The following is a 23,025-nucleotide window of genomic DNA, read 5'->3' on the forward strand; positions in this document are numbered from 1 at the left end:
TGCAGCCCACGGAATGGGGTAAAAAAAACCAGAAGAAATAATGGGATTCAATTTCAAGGCAGGAGGGTTTCTTGGGGGTCGAAAAAAGCATCCGGGTGGAAATGGAAAGCCAACCAAAGCCTGCGGAGCCTTGCATTCGCTGCCGGCGGTTACCTGCGATAACCCCTTCTCCTCCCTACAATACCCCGGAAACGTCAAGAGGGGGGCCATTTATTCATGGAAGGTTTTGCATTGGATTTGCCACTCTTTAGATGCACTTTCCCCCCATCCATATTCTCAAAACTCAACCATAAGCCGCCATGCAGAGTTTCGAGAATTCAGATGGGGAAAATGTGCATCTATAGAGTGACAAATCCAATGCAAAACCTTCCATGAATAAATGGCCAAAGGACAAGCAGGGGTTCTCCGCTGGGATGCTTCCGAGTCGCCTGATCTGAATGTCCCACTCCCTGGCAGAGTTTGGAGTGGCAGGTCTAATTGTTCAAACGGAGCAGATGTATGAGGGACTGGCTGTGGCCTTGTCCGTGATTTCGGATTTTTATGTTCTGCAGGCGTGCATAGTTTTCGGCGAGTTTCTGTCCCTTTCATTTGTTACCCTGAACAGGTTTGACCCTGGTGCAGTTTGAGCCAATGAACCACACCAAGGAGGGTGCCGAGTTGTTTTCTGTTGCCCCAGAAGGTCAGACCAGAACTAACGGGTGGCAATTAAATCAAAAAAGTTTCCGTCTAGACATTAGGAAAAATTTTCTAACAGAGCAGTTCCTCAGTGGAACAGGCTTCCTCGGGAGGTGGTGAGCTCTCCTTCCCTGGAGGTTTTGAAGCAGAGGCTAGATGGCCATCTGTCAGCAAGGCTGATTCTATGACCTTAGGCAGATGATGAGAGGGAGGGCATCTTGGCCATCTTCTGGGCGTGGAGTAGGGGTCACTGGGTGTGTGTGTGTGGGGGAGGTAGTTGTGAATTTCCTGCATTGTACAGGGGGTTGGACTAGATGACCCTGGTGGTCCCTTCCAACTCTATGATTCTAAGTTTATTTTTGTGTACACAAATAAGTGCCCCCCCTTCAGCTTAAGGCAGGGACTGTTGAAGAGAGAAGCGCACCATCACTCCCAATCACAGACAATATATAGCCTCTCATTTCCTCCTCCTGTTATACATATTTGGAAAGCATGTTACTAATAGGCACATCTACTCAATATCATTCAAGCATGCATAGAACGTACTATTTAATATAACTAAACTTCGACTGCGATTGCGCAGCCATCCTCGGAGAAGAAGAAGAGCTGGTTTTTATATCCCGACTTTCTCTACCACTTAAGGCAGAATCAAACCGGCTTACCATTGCCTTTCCCTCCCCCTCCCCACCACAGGCACCCTGTGTGGTAGGTGGGGCTGAGAGAGATCTCTCAGAGCTGTGACTAGCCCAAGGAGGAGGACCACTTTGAAATAAGAGGTGCGTTTTGGCCCTCTTAACGCCATGGAGTGGCTCTCAGTCACTTGTTTTCACTGGGGATGACGGGGCTTGAACTTGGGGCCTTCTGCACATGAGACTGACTCTACCGATTGAGCCACAGCGGTGATGTAGTAATGATGGGGCGCTTACCAGTAAAGAGGAGAAGGAGGCTCTGAGTCCTGAAACATCCTCTTGAGATGAATCGGGGCTCCCGAGCCTTTCCCTGTCCGTAACTTTGATCATTGTTTTTGGGGGGAAATAGATTTGAGTAGGTATCGATCCGGACTGAACTGATTCGACTCCCCACGCGCATCTACGTCTCTCTCCTCCCCTTCTGCTTGAATGGACTCCGTGGAGACGCGATGGATTGTTTTCTTCAGAACGGAGGTTGGTTTCCATGGGTCTGCAGAGGTCACAAAAGCATGAGGTCAGTCAACCTGCCAACACTCCACCGGTGGGGTTCGGGACCCACGTCTAACACCCCGACGGTCAACTGTGCCGAAGGCTCTAGAGCATAAGAAGATAAGAAAAGCCCTGCTGGATCAGACCCAGGCCCATCAAGTCCAGCAGTCTGTTCTCACAGAGGCCAACCAGGTGCCTCTAGGAAGCCCCCAAACAACACCACTGCAGCAGCATTGTCCTGCCTGTGTTCCACGGCACCTAATATATTCGGCATGCCCCTCTGATCCTCTACTCTGTCTTCTGTATGAGGAATCTATTTACTCTGCAGTAGCATATCCAGCGTTGGTTGGAAAGTCAAGGAAGCACGTGCTCTTTAGGTGAACGATCTGTCAGGAAAACACCAGTTGTCCTAAAAATCTGCCATCAGCTGTTTACAATGAGCCTCACCAACATACCAAACACACCTTTATTTGGTTCTTGTAGGTTATCCGGGCTGTGTAACCGTGGTCTTGGAATTTTCTTTCCTGACGTTTCGCCAGCAACTGTGGCAGGCATCTTCAGAGTAGTAACACTGAAGGACAGTGTTTCTGTCTAGACATCAGAGTTTTCTAACAGAGCGGTTCCTCGGTGGGACAGGCTTCCTCGAGAGGTGGTGAGCTCTCCTTCCTTGGAGGTTTTTCAGCAGAGGCTAGATGGCCATCTGTCAGCAATGCTGATTCTATGATCTTAGACAGATGATGAGAGGGAGGGCATCTTGGCCATCTTCTGGGCATGGAGCAGGGGTCACTGGGGGTGTGGGGGGGTAGGTAGTTGTGGATTTCCTGCCTTGTGCAGGGGGTAGGACTAGATGATCCTGGTGGTCCCTTCCAATTCTATGATTCTATGAATAGTTGGGTGGCTGAACCACAGAAGAAAGTCAGAGGTGGTTAACACTGATACATTAGTGCCCAGCAAAAGCTGTGGATGATCAAATCTCTACCACTAGATTTGGGAGGCACCACCGCACGATTCTCAAGAGCCAGCATGCTTAGACCAGTACCTGGGAGATCTGAGTTCAAATCCCCACTCACTGGGTGACTTTGGGCCAATCACTCTCTTGCAGTCTCGCCTGCCTCACAGGGGGGTTGTGAGGACAAAGTAGAGGAAGAAAGGAAGCTTCAGGAAGGAAGGGTGGACCCAGAAACGGAAAGACACGGCACCTGTGGGAAAGCCTTTTCCGGCTTCATTGATGGGGTCGTATGGATTTCCAGCTGCCGAGAAAGAGGGACGCTTCCCTTGACGAATGAGCAGAGGCGAACGGTAAATGGATCGGAAGGGGATGAAATGGAGAGGAAGAAAAAAAGAAGAAGAGGGAGCGGAGGAGAGCCAAAGACCCCTGCAAACTCTGAGGACAGTTAATGGAGAAGGGAAAGCAGGCTAATTACCTGCCGCGAAACTGATCCGCTCCGAAATGAATTTTTAATGGAAAAATAATGCACTTTCCTAGCAAACTTGCATTAAAAAATAGCAACGTGGGAGAGACTACAAGAGCCTTGCTTGCACTCTCTGGCACCACGCCTGTTGGGCTGGGGGAAGAAAAAAAAAGGCAAACTACTTGCTAGTTTAGCTGGCGGGGGAAATAGAAACGGGATTCATCAGCAGGGTGGTCACCTCACAGCCACCAGCAGCAGAGATGTCCCCTCTGCTACCTCTGGTGGCATTAAGAGGGGATTTGGACCAATTCACGGAGGAGAGCTCCGGCGGTGGCTGCTGCTGCTAAGTGGAGCATCCATGTGGAAAGGCAGCGTATCTGGACCCCAGCTACCGGGGGGCAAGAAGCTGGACTTTAGCAGTTGGACTCTGGGGCATTGAAGTCCCTCCCCTTCCCAAACCCTGCCCTCCTTAGGCTCCGCCCCAAAAATCTCCAGGTATTTCCCAACCTAGAGCTGGCAACCCTACAAGAAACCCAATAATGGATACGATAATAAGAATAAGGAATATATTACAACTTCTTGCCAAGCCATGAGTAAGCATTTGCAACTTTGGCATGTGGCACTGAATCCCCACTATTGTGCATTTGAGCCAGCGTGGTGTAGTAGTTCAGAGCGGTGGTTTGGAGCGGCGGACTCTGATCTGGAGAAACCGGGTTCGATTCCCCGCTCCTCCACATGAGCGGTGGAGGCGAATTGGCTTTGTTGCCCCACTCCCTACACATGAAGCCAGCTGGGTAACCTTGGGCTAGTCACAGCTCTCCTAGAGCTCTCTCAGCCCCACCTGCCTCACAGGGTGCCTGTTGTGGGGAGGGGAAGGGAAGGCGATTGTAAGCCGGTTTGATTCTCCCTTAAGTGGTAGAGAAAGTCGGCATATAAAAAACCAACTCTTCTTCTTCTTCTCTTCTGCTTTGAGAAGGCTGATGTCAAATTTCCGCCCGGATATTGAAATGTCAAACGACTGTTCCCCAGAATCTTTCATATCACTGTTTCACACCACATGATCTCTGATTTCAGGAACCGGCGGTGGACGGTGGATGTTTAACATTGTTCAGTGGCTGAGACGCCGTGGCATTTAGCGCTTGGCAGTATCTGTATGTCATGGCTGTGTCTGATTGCCGAGGCTTACTAGAACCGACAGCAGATGACAGCAGACGCGGCTTCATATTTAACGCCTGCCATAATCAAGAGAGACCAACAACTCTCAAGCGCCTGGTTTCAGTGTGCAGAGATTAACATTTTGCTTTTTGGAGGGAAAAAAAGATAAACGTTTAAAAAAATAACAGGGAAGAGGAGGAGTTAAAATTCAGTGCTGGAGCAAAGGTTTATTTCAAATCGTTCCTTATGTTATATATTGATTTGGGGAGGGGCCGTGGCTCAGTGGCAGAGCATCTGTTTGGCATGCAGAAGGTCCCGGGTTCAGTCCCCGGCATCTCCAGTTAAAGGGACTAGGCAAGGAGGGGATGGGAAAGACCCCTGCCGGAGACCCTGGAGAGCCGCTGCCGGTCTGAGTAGACAATATTGACTTTGATGGACCAAGGGTCTGATTCAGTAGAAGGCAGCTTCATGTGTTCATGGTAATATGTGTTCATGGTAATATTGGGGAGGAAAAAGTCATGCATATGACTGCATCAGGTTTCTTTTTCTGCAGTGTTTTACTGACGGTCACATGGGCAGGTCGACCACACAAAAACAATCTTAGAATCATAGAGTTGGAAGGGGACAAAGAGGCCATCTAGTCCAACCCCCTGCTTAATGCAGGATCAGCCTAGAGCCTGCCTGACAAGTGTTTGCCCAGCCTCTGCTTAAAGACTGCAAGTGAGGGGGCGCTCTTGATCCAAACGATGGTCCAATCGCATCAAGATATTGCCTCCAGAAATGATGGCGCCCTGAACAACGATGCTTGGCCTATAATATTGCTAAGAATAGTGAAAAAAGTCATGCATATTATTGCATCAAGATTCTTTTTCTGTAGTGTTTTACTGACAGACACGTGGGCAACTTCCGTGGTACAACACCGCTCACAAAAAATCACGATGCAACCGATGGTACTATCACGTCAAGATATTGTCTCCGGAAATGGTGCCACTCTCAACAGGGCTTCATTGATTGATCCTAAAGCACGAGGCAGGGGTATCCAGTGGGAAAAGAAGTTCCACAGATAACCTATTTATGTCTTAGGCTGGGGATCTCCAACCTCTTTGAGCCTGTAGGCACCTTTGGGATTCAGACGGCAAGTGGTGGGCAGGCACAGCCCCAAAATGGCTGCCGGAAAATGGCAACCCCAGGAGGTGGAGCCAACCACAAAATGTCACACCAAATGTCAGTCATGCAGTGGAGATCCTTGCGCTGCCTCCGAAGAAACATTTTTAAAAATGCACAGCCAATGACATCTCCGATGGCCAATTGGAAGCCTTGCTGGGAAACCGTGCCATCTGGCTCCGCTCACTTTCTGAAAACATGCACCATGTCGGAGACCCTGTCTTAGGAAATCCTCTGTCTTTAATTTCTTTTTTTAAAAAGTGAGTTTTTCGTGCAAAGGAAAACGCTTTCTAGCCGCCAATGGCATGGGCAATATCGGATTTGACTTCGGCCATGTGGGGAAAGAAGAAGGGGGATTCTTTTTGTCGGAGACAAACTGTTCTCAGAGCCAACATCTTCATAATAACTCTTTTCGATTCTCTGACAGCCTCATTCATCTTTTATGGATGGAGGGTTGGGAGCGTTCCCTCTCTGCCCCTATCCCCCCCCTTCCAACTTTTTAAAAAACGGCTCCATCAAAGAGATCTATGAAAGGCTCAGTTCTCAGCCGACAAGCCATCTATTTAAAGTTTACATACCCGGCAACTCTCTGGAAGATGTATCAACGGGAAATGGCTGGAGGAACCGCGCCCCCCGGCTTTTCGCGGCAGGCACTGTGCAAACATGTACCCGTCAAAGTTTAATGCTCCCCCGTTAACAAAATATAACGTCCTCTCATCATTCTTCCCCCATTCCTGTTTAAATGCTTGAGAGAATTGGCTAGTTACTGAGAGGCGGCAAGAGACTGACATCGGAGGTGGCGGGAGGGAGCCGTAAACATCACATGAACACATGAAGCTGCCATCTACTGAATCAGACCATCGGTCCATCAAAGTCAATATTGTCTACTCAGACCGGCAGTGGCTCTCCAGGGTCTCAGGCAGAGGTCTTTCACATCACCTACTTGCCTGGTTCCTTTAACTGGGGATGCCGGGGACTGAACCTGGGACCTTCTGCACGCCAAGCAGATGCTCTACCACTGAGCCATGGCCTATTCCTATGAAGCTGCCTTCTACTGAACCAGACCCTTGGTCCATCAAAGTCAGTATTGTCTACTCAGACAGGCAGCGGAGGTTGTAATAGAAAATAAACACCTCTATACTTGAACAGATATACAAACAGCACTCCCCTGGTTTAACATTTGCTTGGGGTAAGGGTGCCAACCTCCAGGGAGTAGCTGGAGATCTCCTGCTATTACAACTGATCTCCAGGCGATAGAGTTCAGTTCATCTGGAAAAAATGGCCGCTTTGGCAATTAGACTCTATGGCATTGAAGCCCCTCCCCTTCTCAAACCCCCTCCTCCTAAGGCTCCGCCCCAAAAACCTCCTGCTGGTTGCAAATAGGGGACCTGGCAGCACTATACTTGAAGGGCCCTCTCCAATACCCCCTCCAGCAGCAACAGAAGCTTTGAAAGTAGAGAGACAGCAGACAGAAGTTTCCAGCCACCTTCTTACGTGTGCTAGAATGAAGCTACGCTTCCTTGCAAAGTGGGAGAGGGTGACCCGGCGTCCTTAAAACCCAAGCCTGATTTGCAAGCATCTCAGTAGCCCCAGCAGAAAGGTACAGCAAAAGCGTGAATAGATTATAAGTCGGCTGAAGCATCTTCGTCGATGGATGGAAACAGATAAACTCTGTCTTCCCGGCAAGGTTATGCAGGGAACGTTCTTGTGAAATTGGGCGTGGGGAGAATCTCAAAGCGTCTTACAGTAAGCCACTAACCACTTGCTTCTCCCCTGCAAGCCCAGTCTGTTCCCACAGCCAGTCTGACTGGCCACAATGTCATAGATCAGGGGTGGGGGACCTTTTTTTTCCGCCAAGGGCCATTTGGATATTTATAACATCATCCGCGGGCCATACAAAATTATCAACTTAAAAATTAGCCGGCCAAGCCCCAAGCAGGCAGCTGCCCCAGATGACCCCCCCCCCAGCATGGGCAAGCAGGCAGGCATCCAATTGGTGACGCACTTGCCCACCTGGTGGCACAGGATGGTCTGTTGTACCAGCCGGGCATAGCCATCCATCCACATGCCAGAGTTGCTCCTGCTCTGAATGGTCGGGGCCGGATTCTACAGCCGGCTCCTGTTACCTTTCCCTGCAGGGATGAAATGAGGACAGACTGGCTAACAACCCCCCCCCCCCCCGTGCATTCTGGCCCTGCCCCCCTTTAACCCCTCCACTGTCGCCACTTCCACCCCCAACCCTGTTGTAGTGCCGAGGGAATATGTTTCTCTACGGCCCGGGTGGGAAAGGGTTAGCGCAGTTTCTTGGGCGGTCCTAGCAGCTCCATAGCTAATGACTCTTCTGCAAGGGGGAAAAAGGTTCCTTTTCTCAGCAAAACAAACTCACATCTGCCTTGAATAGAGGCTATTCCTGTCCGTGGGAGGGGGTGGATCGCCAGTCTTAGATCCTTCTGAGCTAGAGATCTGCCAGGACCCACGAAGGGCCAGACCAAATGATTTTGCGGGGCTTAAACGGCCCCCGGGCCTGTCCCCCACCCCTGTCATGAATGTTCACAAACATTACAGCTACCAGAGGGTGGAAAGGCAGTGAATGGCAGGAGCTGCTATGACTTGACCAAGGTCGGCAGCAATGTTTTGTATTATGGGTTGGAATTGACTTTAAAACTTAGGGGGCTGGAAACTTCCAGCTATTTCCTCTGAAGAAATCGCGGTACGACTCTGGAGAAATCCCTGCCTGTGATCACGGAAACCTTTCATATCCTTCCCGCAAAGAGCCTGAAAGGTTTGAAGAATTAGCATCGATTTGACTTTTGCTGCACAGATAATGCAAACCTTTGCTTCCTTCTCAGAATCGGCCAAGCTTTGGCGATAGCTGAGGAATGACCGAATGAGAAGGTATTAAAACATTGATGGGAATAGAAAATGAAATACGACCAAAGAACCCGGAGATGGGTCGGATGAAGCTCCCAGGGTATTCCCAAGTGCATCCGTTGCTAAGCTTCTGTTCTCTGCAATGAAAATACCGGCAGAGATAACGTCCTGTGTTTAATTTACTCAGATGCTAACCCTTATTCGATATACTGGGTTGAATGAAGTACGTAAAGATTTTATGTCGGCAATTAATTCAATAACTGGGTTTTCCCCCAGTTTCCTGCTTCTTTATGGCTGGAGGGCTGAGCTAAAGACTAACTCGGTAGCCCCCAACTAAAGGTGAAGGGGCTTCAGAACTAAGGAGGGAGGGGTGGGCAAGCCAGAAGTCGATCGCGCATAGATCTCGCTCCAGGAACGAGGCTCTTCTTCGTGTGCAGTGGGACTGAGCATGGGGTGGGAGACCACCAAAGAAGCCCAGGCTTGCTACTCAAAGGCAAACCCACCTCTGTTTGTCTGCCCTGACCTGCATGGCCCAGGCTAGCCCGGTCCTGTCAGATCTGGGAAGCTATGCAGGGTCGGCCCTGGTTAGTATTTGGATGGGAGACTGCCAGGGAAGTCCAGGGTTGCTATGCAGAGGCAGGCAATGGCAAACCCACCTCTGTTCATCTCTTGCCTTGAAAACCCTACGGGGATGCCATAGGAACCTAATCAGGGGTGCTTCCGGTTAGTACTTGGATGGGAGACCACCAAGGAAGTCCAGGATTGGTACACAGAGGCAGGCGATGGCAAACCACCTCTTGTCGTCTCCTGCCTTGAAAACCCGACAGGCCTGCCATCAGACGGCAGCAGCTTTATGGCACTTTCCGCCACCAGGAAGGGTAGTGGTTAAGAGCGGTGGTTTGGAGAGGTGGAGTCTGATCTGGAGAACCGGGTTTGATTCCCCCCTCCTCCACAGGAGCGGGGGGGGGCTAATCTGGAGAGCTGGATTTGTTTCCTCACTCCTCCACATGAAGCCGGCTGGGTGACCTTGGACTAGTCACAGCTCTCTCAGCCCCACCTACCTCACAGGGTGTCTGTTGTGGGGAGGGGAAGGGAAGGGGATTGTAAGCCAGTTTGAGTCTCCCTTAAGTGGTAGAAAAAAAAAGTCAGCATATAAAAACCAACTCTTCTTCTTCTTCTTCTTCCTCTTCCTCTTCCTCCTTCTCCTCCTCCTCCTCCTCCTCCTCCTCCTCCTCACTTACATCTGTCCATGCATCCCCCTAACCAGCCTGCAGCAAAATGACAACATAACAACTACTTTCTACCTGTGCTTTTTGACAAGTCTCTCGAAGGTTCCTATCCAACCTAGCTGAAAATGTGCCGAGCTGTGAGCACCTCCAGCTGACCTTGTCCAGGTGTTCCTCCCCTCTCCCCCCACACCGGGCCCGTCATTTAGAAGCCGCCATAGTGGACAAGGCTTCCTCCCAACCCCCCCACCCCATCTCCCCAAACATGCCACATCTCCAAATGCCACTTCGGCATCAAGCCATTTCAAAAAGGCCGGAAAGAGCACAGCGGCGGCTCCGGCAAAGCGAAGATCTGAAAGGGAGCTTGAAACGAGACCTTTTCCGCCTGACATCAGCAACCTACTTTCCCAAAAACGCAGCGCCGAGATGCCGGCTTTCGCACAGAGCTGGACATTCATAAGGCTGCAAATTCCACCCCAGAGGCCAACCCAAGAATAACACCGTCCGCGTTCGCACTGTCAGTTCAGGCAGGCGACTCCCTTCCCGGACAGACAATTAAAGCCGAAAGCTTTTTTTTATATAAAAAATTAAATTGATTGAAGCAACAGAGGCATCTGAAGAAGATGAAGAAGAGTCGGTTTTTATATGCCGACTTTCTCTACCACTTAAGGAAGAATCAAACCGGCTTACAATCCCCTTCCCTTCCCCTCCCCACAACAGACACCCTGGGAGGTTAGTGGGGCTGAGAGAACTGTGACTAGCCCAAGGTCACCCAGCTGGCCTTAGGTGTAGGAGTGGGGAAGCCAACCTGGTTGACCAGATTAGCGTCCGCCGCTCATGAGGAGGAGTGGGGAACGAAACCCGGTTCTCCAGATTAGAGTCCGCCGTTCCAAACCACCGCTCTTAACCACTACACCACGCTGGCTCTCCACTACACCACACTGCTGGTACTAGATCCCTTCCTGGATTCAACAGCGCACTTCAGACTGGCACGGCAGTCCTGGATTAACATGGAGATTTTACGCTGAAACGCTGGAGATGAGAAATACAAAACCATCTTTACTGCACCCATCTGAACCCCTTGCTTTGGCCCTGAGAGATTCCCCACAGCTCAGGGTGGATTTCTCAAGATAAATACTATCATCTCATCGTACTGAGGTAATCCTGAACAAAACCCTCCTTCACCTACCCCAATTTGGGGGCATAGTCAGATGCTTACAGGGATAACAATAACTTAAGGACATCACTATTTATTTGAGGATGGTATTTTTATAAGTTTTTTTTTTTTTTAAAATAACAGGTGATCCAACTTATTCATTTCTCAGGCTAAACATTCATGGGTATTAAAATATAAAGAAGCACGTGGGTCAGAACCATTTCTGTCAATTGTGAGGAAATCGCTGGCTCAGTTCAGATACAATGAGAAACCACCGTTAAGAAGAAGAAGAAGAAGAAGAAGAAGAAGAAGAAGAAGAGAAGGAGGAGGAGGAGGATATGAGGAGGAGGAGAAGGAGGAGAAGAAGAGGAGGAGGAGGAGGAGGAGGAGAAGAAGATGAGGAGGAGGAGAAGAAGAGGAAGAGGAGAAGATGAAGAAGAAGAGGAGGAGGTTTTTATATGCCAACTTTCTCTACCACTCTTGAGGAAGCCTGTTCCACTGAGGAACCGCTCTAACTAGAGGGGCACCAATTCACAGGATCGCCACACTTAGTTTGACCAAACCAGGGTTTTGTGCAATGCCTGAGCAGGCGCACAGGATTTTTTTAAGCACCAAAAGCCCCACCTGGAGTCCTATTGAATGAGAAAGACTGTCATCTCGAGCTGAAGTTGAAGGAGATCCCCTAGCGTGGTGTGGTGGTTAAGAGCGGTGGACTCTGATCTGGAGAACTGGGTTTGATTCCCCACTCCCCGCCCCATGGGCGGCGAACGTTAATCTGGTGAACCAGGTTGGTTTTCCTACCCCTACACATGAAGGCAGCTGGGTGACCTTGGGCCAGTCACAGTTCTCTCTGAACTCTCGCAGCCCCACCTACCTCTCAGGGTGTCTGTTGAGGGGAGAGGAAGGGGAAAAAAACCAACTCTTCTTCTACAACTCTTAGACAAGCAACAGAGACATACGGAGTAAGGGACGCCTTCCCGAGTTTTGTGCAATAACAAATTAATTAAATTCAAAACAAATGAACAAAAATGGGCTGGGGGCTTTCTACCATATGATGCTCCCAAAGCTGCCCCACCTGACCAACAACCCTGCATACCGATCTGCAGGGGATTGTAGTTTGTTTCTTCCTTCCCCGTAGGGCCACATCTGCATTCACCCCATAGCCTCCGTCACTAGAAGGGCCATCCGTTCTCCTAACAATGGGGACCCACCCGTTGCCCAAAGAACCCGGACCCCAGGAAAAAAAGAATTCGTCTTGACCCACTTCTTAGAAGAACCCGGGGGAAGGGGGGACACACAACTCATGGTAACCAGATTGCTGTGCTTTTCATCCAAGATTAATGAGACGGTAAATAATACTGATTCATTTCCATCTTGAGAGCACCTTTCATCTGACTGGCTCAAAGCGTTTTTCACATCTACCTGACGCAGAGAAACCGACGCCGCGGGAGAGCTGAAACGATTTGCACGGGGCGGGGGGTGGGCTGAATGGGGGTGGTTGTTCATTGCTGCAAAGGAGAGAAGAAACCCTTGGGTCGTGTGTCCTTGGCGCCTTTCATTCTGGCTGGCAGCCCATAACAGGCCCGTGCTCCATAACCCTTTGGTCTAAACAAAATGTCCAGGAGCTTGGATCAAGCCCAGGACCTTCGGCAAACACAGCTCTGCCGCTGAGCTGTGGCCCCTTTCCAACGTGGTCATATGAAACTTGTGTGTATACTAAATCAGACCATTGTTCTATCTACCCCAGTCTTTGTTACCGTCCTTTGGGGTTGGGTGGACCTCTTGAGAGCCAGAGTGATGTGATGGTTAAGAGCGGTGGACTCTAGTCTGGAGAACTGGGTGTGATTCCCTGCTCCTCCACATGAGCGGCAGAGGCTAATCTGGCAAACTGGGTTGGTTTCCCCCACTCCTCCACACGAAGCCAGCTGCCTGACCTTGGGTTAGTCACAGTTCTCTCTGGACTCTCTCAGCCTCCCCCCTATCGCACAAATTGCCCGTTGTGGGGAGAGGAAGGGAACGAGATTGGAAGCCAGTTTGATTCTCCTTAAAAGGTAGAGAAAGTTGGCATATAAAAATCTACTACTCCTCCTCTGCCTCCTCTCCTCCTCCTCCTCCTACTCCTCCTCTACTTGACAGGGAAGTTCATGGTGGACTTTTGTCCTGGAGGGCCACTGGTGGCCAGAAACCAGTTGAGCCTATTAGCTCCTGAGGTCACATACACATGAACACATGAAGCTGCCTTATACTGAATCAGATCCTTGGTCCATCAACGTCACTATTGTCTACTCTGACCGGCAGCGGCTCTCTCTCAGGCAGAGGTCTTTCACGTCACCTCTTTGCCTGGTCCCTTTATCTGGAGATGCCGGGGATTGAACCTGGCACCTTCTGCATGCCAAGCAGAGGCTCTACCACTGAGCCACGGCCCCTCCCCAGGTCCGAGTGGCAAACCTACATCATTGTCAGGATGGCGCGGATCCAAGCCAATTGGCCCTTATGCCTCCACGTAGACCACTTGGCCCAGCTTGCTGTGGGGCTGTTTTAACATTTCAACTCTCCCTTGGCCTCCGTGATCTACAGTGGAGGTCTTCTCCAGCTCCTCTGTCTCGAGATCTTCTAACTGGAGATGCCCCGGGCGCAAACCAGGGACCTTCTGCAATCAAAGCATCTGCTCCACTGGTGAGTTTACGGAGCCCCCTCACTACCTCCTTTGCTGCTGAAGTGTGACGCGGACCTCAGACTTTTGAGTTGGAATAGGAACGTCCATATTGGAGACGTGCATCTTTATTTATATATATATATATAATTTTTATAATATAAAACAAAACAAATACAATAATAACAACAAAATTAAAAGAAAATACAAAGAAAATGCAAAAGAGTATCAATTATAATTATACAAAGTTATGAAGTTCAACAAAGCCAAAATACCCTTTTGACCCTCCACCCACCTTAAAAAGTGACCACCTGACTTCCGCAAAAGTGTCTAAACAGTTTTTAAAATTGTTAATAATAATAATATAAAAGTAAATAAACTTGTTTCTATAACTCACTAACTAAAATAGTAAAATCCATTTTTGCCAGTTTTTCCCAATATGTGATGGCCTTTGCCCAAGTTTTTTTGAATTCTTCCATATCTTTTCCACGTAGGAATTCAGTTAATTTGGCCATCCTCATATACATCCATAGTTTCCCTCTCCAGTCACGAACTGAAGGTTTATTCACTTGCTTCCAAACTTTAGCTATTACAATTCTTGCATCTTGAAGACGATCAAACCCCTCCTGTGGGTTGCAGCTCCATTTACCGTCCCTTTTATCCCTTCTTATTTGGGCAAGCGTCAAGACGTGCGTTCTGTTTGCCTTTCCTCTTCCTCTTCGAAAGGCTCTCCCGAGCACAGAGACCGGCCTCGCTCTCCCTTTTGAGTGGCATGTTCTCAATTCCACCTCCTTTATCGCTGTCTTAAATATGATCGTCCTATCAGATGCTGATCAGAGGCCTGTGCGTTGGGCCTGATGCGCGCGGCGGCATCTCCCTCGCGCTGTCGACATCAAGGCCCTGTGGGTTGTCAGTCAGGCGGATGTGGCGTGGTTCCTTCCAGTAACAAAGCGATGCCGTCAAACTTCCCCCGTCGGTGGGGTGAGGATTTTCAAAGATGCCTCCCGCCTTTCACATGCCAGGAGGTCTCCGTCATTCTCCCTTTCGTTGCAATCGCAGACGTTGCCAGAGCTGCGATCAAAGCCATGTTATTTTTGTCAGGAAGGGATGCAACGCTGGTGTGTTAGAAATGGTGTGTTGACTATAAATAGCGCCACGGATACCTTTTGGGTTGAGCGATGCCCTAGTCTGCCTGATGCTGAACTTGACGACTTGGGGGGCTGTGGCTCAGTGGTAAAGCATCTGCTTAGGGTGCAGAAGGACCCAGGTTCAATCCCTGGCATCTCCAGCTAAAAGGATCATGTAGTAAAGGACGTGAAAGACCTTGACTGAAGACCCTGGCTCTGTGGTCAAACATCTGCTTTGCACCTTAGAATCATAGAAGAATCATAGAATCATAGAGTTGGAAGGGACCACCGGGGTCATCAAGTCCAACCGCCTGCACAATGCAGGGAATTCACAACTACCTCCCCCCTCACACCCCTAGTGACCAGAAGATGGCCAAGATGCCCTCCCTCTCATCATCTGCCTTGCTGACAGATGGCCATCTAACCTCTTCTTAAAAACCTCCACGGAAGGAGAGCTTACCACCTCCTGTTCGAATGAGGAACCGCTCTAACTGTTGGAAAATTCTTCCTAATGTCTAGATGGAAACTCTTTTGATTTAATTTCAACCCGTTGGTTCTAGTCCGGCCTTCTTGGGCAACAGAAAACAACTCAGCACCATCCTCTATAGGACAGCATCTTGGTCATCTTCTGGGCATGTAGTGGGGGTCACTGGGGGTGTGGGGGGGAGGGTAGTTGTAAATTTCCTGCATTGTGCAGGGGGTTGGACTAGATGACCCTGGTGGCCCCTTCCAACTCTATGATTCTATGATCATTAGATTTGATGTCCTATTATTTGCAATTATTTATATTTCTCCATTGCCTCAGAAACTTGTGGAGAGATATAAATTTGTGCAATAAATAATACATGTAAGCAAAGCTGGAATGACAAAACAGTACGACTCATGCATCGATATTTTTAATGTTAAAAAAACACAGTTTTGGACCTGCCAAACAGTTCTTCAAAAGACTTTGAAATCTCGAACATTCCCCCAATATTCTCCTTTTGATGCCATTTTTGGAGGGGGGTGGTTACTTTTTGTGCGTGCTGGCAACATGATCCAGCCAATCCGGGATCGTGTTATGGCACTGATTTGGTGCTATGACAAAACCATCAAAAATATAAAAATGCTTCCTGTTCCGAGAGGGGATCTGATAACCATCTTCAAGTACTTGAAGGGCTGTCACATAAAGGAGGGTGCCGAGTTTTTTTCTGTTGCCCCAGAAGGTCGGACCAGAACCAACGGGTTGAAATAAAAATCAAAAGAGTTTCCGTCTAGACATTAGAAAGAACTTCCTAACAGTTAGAGCGGTTCCTCAGTGGAAGAGGCTTCCTCGGGAGGTGGTGAGCTCTCCTTCCCTGGAGGTTTTTAAGCAAGGCTAGATGGCCATCTGTCAGCAATGCTGATTCTATGACCTTAGGCAGATGATGAGAGGGAGGGCATCTTGGCCATCTTCTGGGCACGGAGTAGGGGTCACTGGGGGTGTGGGGGGACAGTTGTGAATTTCCTGCATTGTGCAGGGGGTTGGACTAGTTGACCCTGGGGGTCCCTTCCAACTCTATGATTCTAAACAGGGGTAGTATTTTGTCCCTGTTTTCCAGCCCTCCCCAATTATCACCCAAACTGGAAAGGGCTGTGTTTTGCAGGAGGGGTGGTAAAACAAACCCCCTCTTCCCCTGGTCTAGGTACGATAGGAAAGCCAATTTAAGCTTTCAGAGAAAAAGGACTGAGCTTGCACTGAATTCTCGGCCGTTCTAAGCATGTTTACTTATATGTAAGTCCTACCACGTACAATGAGACATATTCGCTAATGGATGTGCTTACGCTTGTATTCTCAATAGTCACTGGATGAAGCCTGGGTCCCTCCTTGCTAGGGTTGCCAACCTCCAGGTAGTAGTTGGAGATCTCTTGCTATTACAACTGATCTCCAGCTGATAAGAGATCAGTTCCCCTGGAGAAAATGGCTGCTTTGGCGATTAGACTCTATGGCGTTGAAGTCCTGCCCTCCTCAGGCTCCGCCCCAAAAATCTCCCACCGATGGCTAAGAGGGACCTGGCAACCCTACCTTCACATGAGTGGCGGAGGCTAACCTAGGGTTGCTGGCTCCTGGTTGGGAAATACCTGGAGATTTTGGGGGCAGAGCCTGAGGAGGGCGGGGTTTGGGGAGGAACTTTAATGCCATAGAGTCCAATGACCAAAGCGGCCGTTTTCTCTAGGCAAACTATTCTCTGTCGATTGGAGATCGGTTGTAATAGCAGATCTCCAGCTAGTACCTGGAGGTTGGAAACCCTATGCCCGGTGTTTCTAAATTTTTATCACAACAGAAACCGGGATAATTTCAATAAAGCCGTGCAGATTTCACTCTCCGTTTCCGCCCTCCCTTTCCCCACCTTTGCGTCTGGAAATTCAACGCTGAAGTTTAAACAGAGACTGCCAGAGGGAGAGGGGGCGAGCGTTACATTTACTTGGAAGGAAACAGTCATTTAATCAATACAATGTAATATCTTTTATTCCTGGGCAGAGCTAGATTAAGGCTGGTGGCAGACTTGGCTGCGCAACGAAGAATCTGACAAAGGAGGCCTTTTTTGCATTGCGGCCTCATTAGTAAATATTAACAAGTCCTCCAGAGCCATTCGATACTTCACCAGCTCTGTCTTCCTACTATCAGTCCGAGTGCTTTAGAGCTAATTGAACAGCTCTGAAGTCAATTAAAATGCATGGAAGTATGGGATGGCTATTTAAAAAAAACAGGACTGCCTGCTGAGTTTTTCCTTTATTTACCTCTATAATCACGGGGTACCCGGTTAACAAGAACACCAACATCTGGGGAACCATAAAGTGGTATACAGATCAGCATGTCCCTCTCTACAGCTTAGTTAGTATTGCCTGCGTTTCTCTTAGTCTCAGCTCTCATCTAGAAGAAGAAGAGTTGGTTTTTATATGCCGACTTTCTCTACCACTGAATGGAGAATCAAACCAGCTTACAATCACCTTCCCCTCCCCACAACAGACACTCTGTGAGGTAGGTGGGGCTGAGAGAACTGTGAGTTGCCCAAGGTCATCCAGCTGGCTTCATGTGTAGGGATGGGGAAACAAATCCAGTTCACCAGATTAGCCTCCGCCGCTCATGTGAATGTAGGGATGCTAGGTCCCTCTTTTGCCACCGGCGGGAGGTTTTTGGGGCGGAGCCTGAGGAGGGCGGGTTTAGGGGAGGAGAGGGACTTCAACGCCATAGAGTCCAATTGCCAAAGTGGCCATTTTCTCCAGGTGAACTGAACTCTATCGGCTGGAGATCAGTTGTAATAGCAGGAGATCTCTAGCTAGTACCTGGAGCTTGGCAACCCTATGTGAAGGAGTGGGGAATCAAACCCGGTCCTCCAGATCAGAGTCCACCGCTCCGGACCACCGCTCTTAACCACTCCACCATGCTGGCTCTCCACAAAGATCTCCAGGCCCCACCTGGAGGCTGGGAACCCTGTTCTATTCCCCCCAGAGCATCCTCCTTCGGTCGAGGCAAAGGCCCGACTTCGGAACAACAGATGTCTTCTCTCCGGGCTTCAAAAAAAAAAGTGACTCCTTTCATTTATGTCTTTGTTGAAGTCTTCGGCTAATTCCGGAGAGCGGGTAGGTGGCGGAAGGGCAATCAATACGTTGTTAAATGAATTAAGTCTGCAGAAGGAGAAAGCTGGCACCGTGCTGAGCTGGCCGGCCAAGGTGGAGCCCTTGAGAGTTTCCTCCTCCGCCGCGCCAGCCTGAACTATGGGCACTGCAAATACTGGCAGGGAGGTCTCCCCCCCCCTTCCTGCTGGATTTACTCCAACGGGCTGGAAAGGGGGCAAGGTTATTAAGCAGGCTGGCAGAACGCAGCTGCCAATGGTCTTCAGCATCGCATGCTAATTGCCTCTCCCTCCGCCTGATTCGGCTTCTCGGCCACGGTTGTTATGTGTGAACGTCGATGTAGCAATTGGAAAATATTGTGTCCGGCCATAACTCCTCGGAGCGCTGAGATGCTCCTGGCAAAACCTGCACTGTCCTTTTGAAGGTTGAACATCACTTGCATAGGGCTGCCAGGTCCCTCTTCGCCGCTGGCGGGAGGTTTCTGGGGCGGAGCCTGAGGAGGGTGGGATTTCAGTGCCATAGAGTCCAATGGCCAAAGCGACCATTTTCTCCAGGGGAGCTGATCCCTATTGGCTGGGGATCAGTTGCAATAGCAGGAGATCTCCAGCCACCTCCTGGAGGTTCAACCAATGAAGAGCAGTAAAAAGTACTAACACATACTGCAAATATCAAATATAATTTGAACATTAGAAAGCAGGACATATACAGTATACCACATTACACTGAGACATATCATACATCATTCACACCCAATCACAAGGTAAGTCCAAATGCTCCTGAGGTTTTGAGTGCGAAGTATGGTTTTCCTTGGAGCAAAAGTAGTCTTTCATAAATTGCAGTGACTGTGCTGTAGAAACATAATTCCCATATGTCTTCAAATAATAGACCTATGGTCCCTGCTGTTAATTGGTTGAACTAGCATTACAGCAGGCTAACCTTCTTGGCCCCAAAGGCATGGTCCCTTAACCCACTTTATTCCCCGTTTCAGCCAGGATCAAATTTACCCGGGCTGGGGTGGGTGGGAAACAGTACGCATTACCTTGAAAAGCAGGGATGAAACTGTGCCAATCGATCCATGTAAACAAAAAATGCGGGAGACATGTTCCTGTTCAGTTTGGCACACACCCCACGCCCCTGGTGATTGGTCGTTTCAAGTTGACCAATGAGGGCCTTCCCTGCCCCAGGAAACGACCAATAGCCGGGGGCGGGGGTGTTGCAAGCTAAACAGGAACTGTGCCCGTCTCCCGCTTTTTCTGTTTACATGGATGGATTTGCACACAGTTTCATCCCTGATTTTCAAGGTAATGCCTACAGTTTTCCCCCAGTCAGGGTAAATTTGATCCTGGCTGAAACGGGGAATAAAGTGGGTTAAGGGACCATGCATTTTTGGCCCTTGTGTGGCCACCACCTGGAGGTTAGCAACCCTACACTTGTATCACCTTCTGTATCTGTTTTGAAGAGATGAGAGGAAGAGAAAGATGGAATATCTACAGCAAGGCCTCACTTTTACGCATTTTTTCTAGCTAGGAATGCCCCGGAAACTGTCCCCATCCAAACTTCTGTCCAGATGTTGGAGTTCTCAGTTGGACCCCATGTCCCCAAACGAGCACCAAAAATGCAGGTGGGATTCAGTTTTCATTTACGGTTAGGGTTGTCAGCCTCCAGGTACTAGCTGGAGATCTCCCGCCATTATGACTGTAATAGCAGATCTCCAGCTAGTACCTGGAGGTTGGCAACCCTACCTGGGTCAGCATTCCAAAGGTACCCACAGGCTCAAAAAGGTGGCCCAGGGGAAAGGGGCTGTCTCTCGAATGTAGGGATGGAGGGAAGGTTTGCCCTTCCCATATTTAGCAGACACAAAATAAAACCTTCCTTCCCTCCCTGGTATACAAGTTGTAGAACTCAGTTTTCATTAACACCAAGTGTGGTTGACTGGAATTCAGTTCTCTCTTTTTCCCCACCAGGACACAATCTATTCACTGTATTGGGTGTGAAGGGTTCGAGGCACACATCCCATGCTCTGGGCACTTGGCGTGGTGTTGGCGAGCGGGATCCCTCGCCCTGCAGGCATCTGTGACATATAACACATTGTGTTCATTTCCAGCGTCTGCTTGGGATGTGACGAACCAATTCCGTTTTTCGTTCCAGGGACCCAGAACGGCAAGCGGGCAGCTTCAGAGAAAGTACACGGAAGTTGTGTTCTGCACAGAGTTGGATATCGTACTATTGTTGCGCTATCACAGTTTTTCCTGTGCGGACAATCCAGTTGCAAATGGCGGTGGTGGAAAGTGGAGTCAAGTAGCAGCCGAATTCAGGAACCCCTTAGGGTTTTCTCTGCATAGCGACCCTGGACTTCCTTGGTGGTCTCCCATCCAAGTACCAACAGGGCCAACCCTGCTTGGCTTCTGCGATCCGGGTGGTTTGTTGTTGACCATTGACTTACACCAACGCTAGCATCCAAAGTACCCAACGGCAAGTGGCTGGAGCATTGCATTGAGATTCGGCAGACCTGGGTTCAAATTCCCACTCGGTCATGAATCTTGAACACATGAACACACGAAGCTGCCTTATACTGAACCAGACCCTTGGTCCATCAAAGTCAGTATTGTCTACTCAGACCGGCTCTCCAGGGTCTCAGGCAGGGGTCTTGCACATCACCTAGTTGCCTAGCAAATTACTGGTTTTATAATGTGTGGAGGGGGGGAACATTTACAGGAAAGATGAAGAAGAAGAAGAAGAAGAGGAGGAGGAGAAGGAGGAGGAGGAGGAGGACTTGGTTTTTATATGCTGACTTTATCACTTCAGGAAGAATCAAACTGGCTTACAATCGCCTTCCCTTCCCCTCCCCACAACAGACACCCTGTGAGGGAGGTGGGGCTGAGAGAGCTGTGACTAGCCCAACGTCACCCAGCTGGCTTCATGTGTCGGAGCAGGGGAAACAAATCCAGTTCACCAGATTAGCCTTCGCCGCTCATGTGGAGGAGCGGGGGAATCAAACCCGGTCCTCCAGGTCAGCGTCCACCCCCTCCAAACCACCGCTCTTAACCACGACACCACGCTTAGCCCTGGTAAGAAATGCAACCTCCCCCCTATCCTGGTTCGGGTGGGTTCCACCTTTCACAGTTCTATTCCTCGAGTCTCTTTGCTTCCCTTCCTCCACTTGGGGATGCTATTGTGCGCTCTTCGGGGGCCTTTTACGGCTCTTTCAAGGGCACGCTACGTTTATATAAAATGAGATGATTCACGAAGACCCGGCGAAAGGAATGGTTAATCAATTCACATTTGGCCGTGGTTCAGAAACGGCTAAGACAGGAAATGGGATGACACCGAAACACATTTTTCCCCTCTCTCTTCAAAAAATAAAAAAAAGGTGTAAAAATTCATTAACTGGCTACTCGCTGATAACACTTGACTCCGTTTCGGCGGGGTTGGAGCCGTGAATCCCAGATACGGCCCTCGGGAAAATTTATTTGTGGCTTTAGAAGTCGCAGCCACATCATATGGCAGCGCAGTGGTACTTGGGTAAACCCAGCTGTACTAAGAAGGTATTAGATAATAGAAATAGTGCGTTTTCCCCCCCTCCCCAAAAATTACCCAGTAAGCATTATGGCTTTGAATACACGAAGCTGCTTTATATTGAATTGTCTGCTCAGTATTGTCAGTATTGTCTGCTCAGACTGGCAGCGGCTCTCAAGGGTCTCAGGCAGAGGTCTTTGGGGAAGGACTGTGGCTCAGTGGTAGAGCATCTGCTTGCCTCGCAGAAGGTCCCCAGTTCAATCCCCACCATCTCCAGTTAAAGGGACTAGGTAAGTAGGTGATGTGAAAGACCCCTGCCTGAGACCCTGGAGAGCTGCTTTCAGTCTGAGTAGACAATACTGACTTTGAAGGACCAAGGGTCTGATGCAGTATAAGGCAGCTTCCTGTGTTCAGGTGTCTTTCACATCACCTACTTGCCCTTTAACTGGGGGATTGAACCTGGGACCTAAGTGGGGCTAAGAGAGCTCTAAGAGAGTTGTGAGTAGCCCAAGGTCACCCAGTTGGCTTCATGTGGAGGAGTGGGGGAATCAAACCCACTTCTCCAGATCAGAGTCCACTGCTCCAATTCACCGCTCTTAACCACTACACCACGCTGGCTCCCTGATCTCTGTGACTTACTCTCTCTTGACATAGGGTTGCCAGCCCCAAGTATGGAAATTCCTGGAGATTTGGGGGGTGGAGCCTGGGGAGGGCAGGGTGCTCAGCAGGGTATAACACCCTAGCAGCCACCCTCCATAGAGCCCACCCTTTTCTCCGGGGAAACTGATCTCTATCATCTGGAGATCAGCTGTAATTCCAGGGGAATGACGTCATTGCTGCCCATCCTTCCAAAGGCAATCATCTAAAGAATAGGGTTGCCAACCTCCAGGTACTAGCTAGAGATCGTCTGCTATTACAACTGATCTCCAGCCAACAGAGATCAGTTCACCTGGAGAAAACGGCCGCTTTGGCCATTGGACTCTATGCCATTAAATTCCCTCCCCTCCCCTCCCAAACCCTGCCCTCCTCAGGCTTCGCCCCAAAAACCTCCCCACCAGTGGTGAAGAGGGGCCAGGCAACCCTACTAAAGAAGCAGATGTGAATTTAATAAAACCTTGTCCGACCCACAGCGGCTTTTTCTGGTGGGGCCAGGACCAAGGATATTCACGGGGCTGGGGCCGGGCATCTGCTGCACCAGCTAGCAAGGCTGAATAAGAGGTTGCGGGGGGGGGGGGTATGCAAGCTGCAAAAAGATCTCGGCAACAACCGAAGCCTGGCATTTCCAACTTGCGGCG

General features: G+C 49.5%; 1 protein-coding gene and 1 non-coding gene across 2 annotated transcripts in view; one reads left to right on the forward strand and one right to left on the reverse strand.

The window, feature by feature from the left end:
- TBC1D21 (TBC1 domain family member 21) overlaps window positions 1-1,694 on the reverse strand; it is a 28,604-nt gene extending 26,910 nt beyond the window's left edge. The window contains exon 1 of the mRNA XM_056866057.1: window positions 1,602-1,694. Within this exon, the coding sequence (XP_056722035.1) occupies window positions 1,602-1,694 (93 nt within the window). The remainder of the gene's footprint in view (window positions 1-1,601) is intronic.
- Window positions 1,695-14,705: 13,011 nt separating this feature from the next.
- TRNAP-AGG (transfer RNA proline (anticodon AGG)) lies at window positions 14,706-14,778 on the forward strand. The gene has a single exon. It is a non-coding gene; the product is annotated as a tRNA-Pro (tRNA).
- The last annotated feature ends 8,247 nt before the right edge of the window (window positions 14,779-23,025 follow it).

This window comes from Euleptes europaea, chromosome 20 (genome assembly GCF_029931775.1).
Source record: "Euleptes europaea isolate rEulEur1 chromosome 20, rEulEur1.hap1, whole genome shotgun sequence".
Lineage (NCBI taxonomy): Eukaryota > Metazoa > Chordata > Lepidosauria > Squamata > Sphaerodactylidae > Euleptes > Euleptes europaea.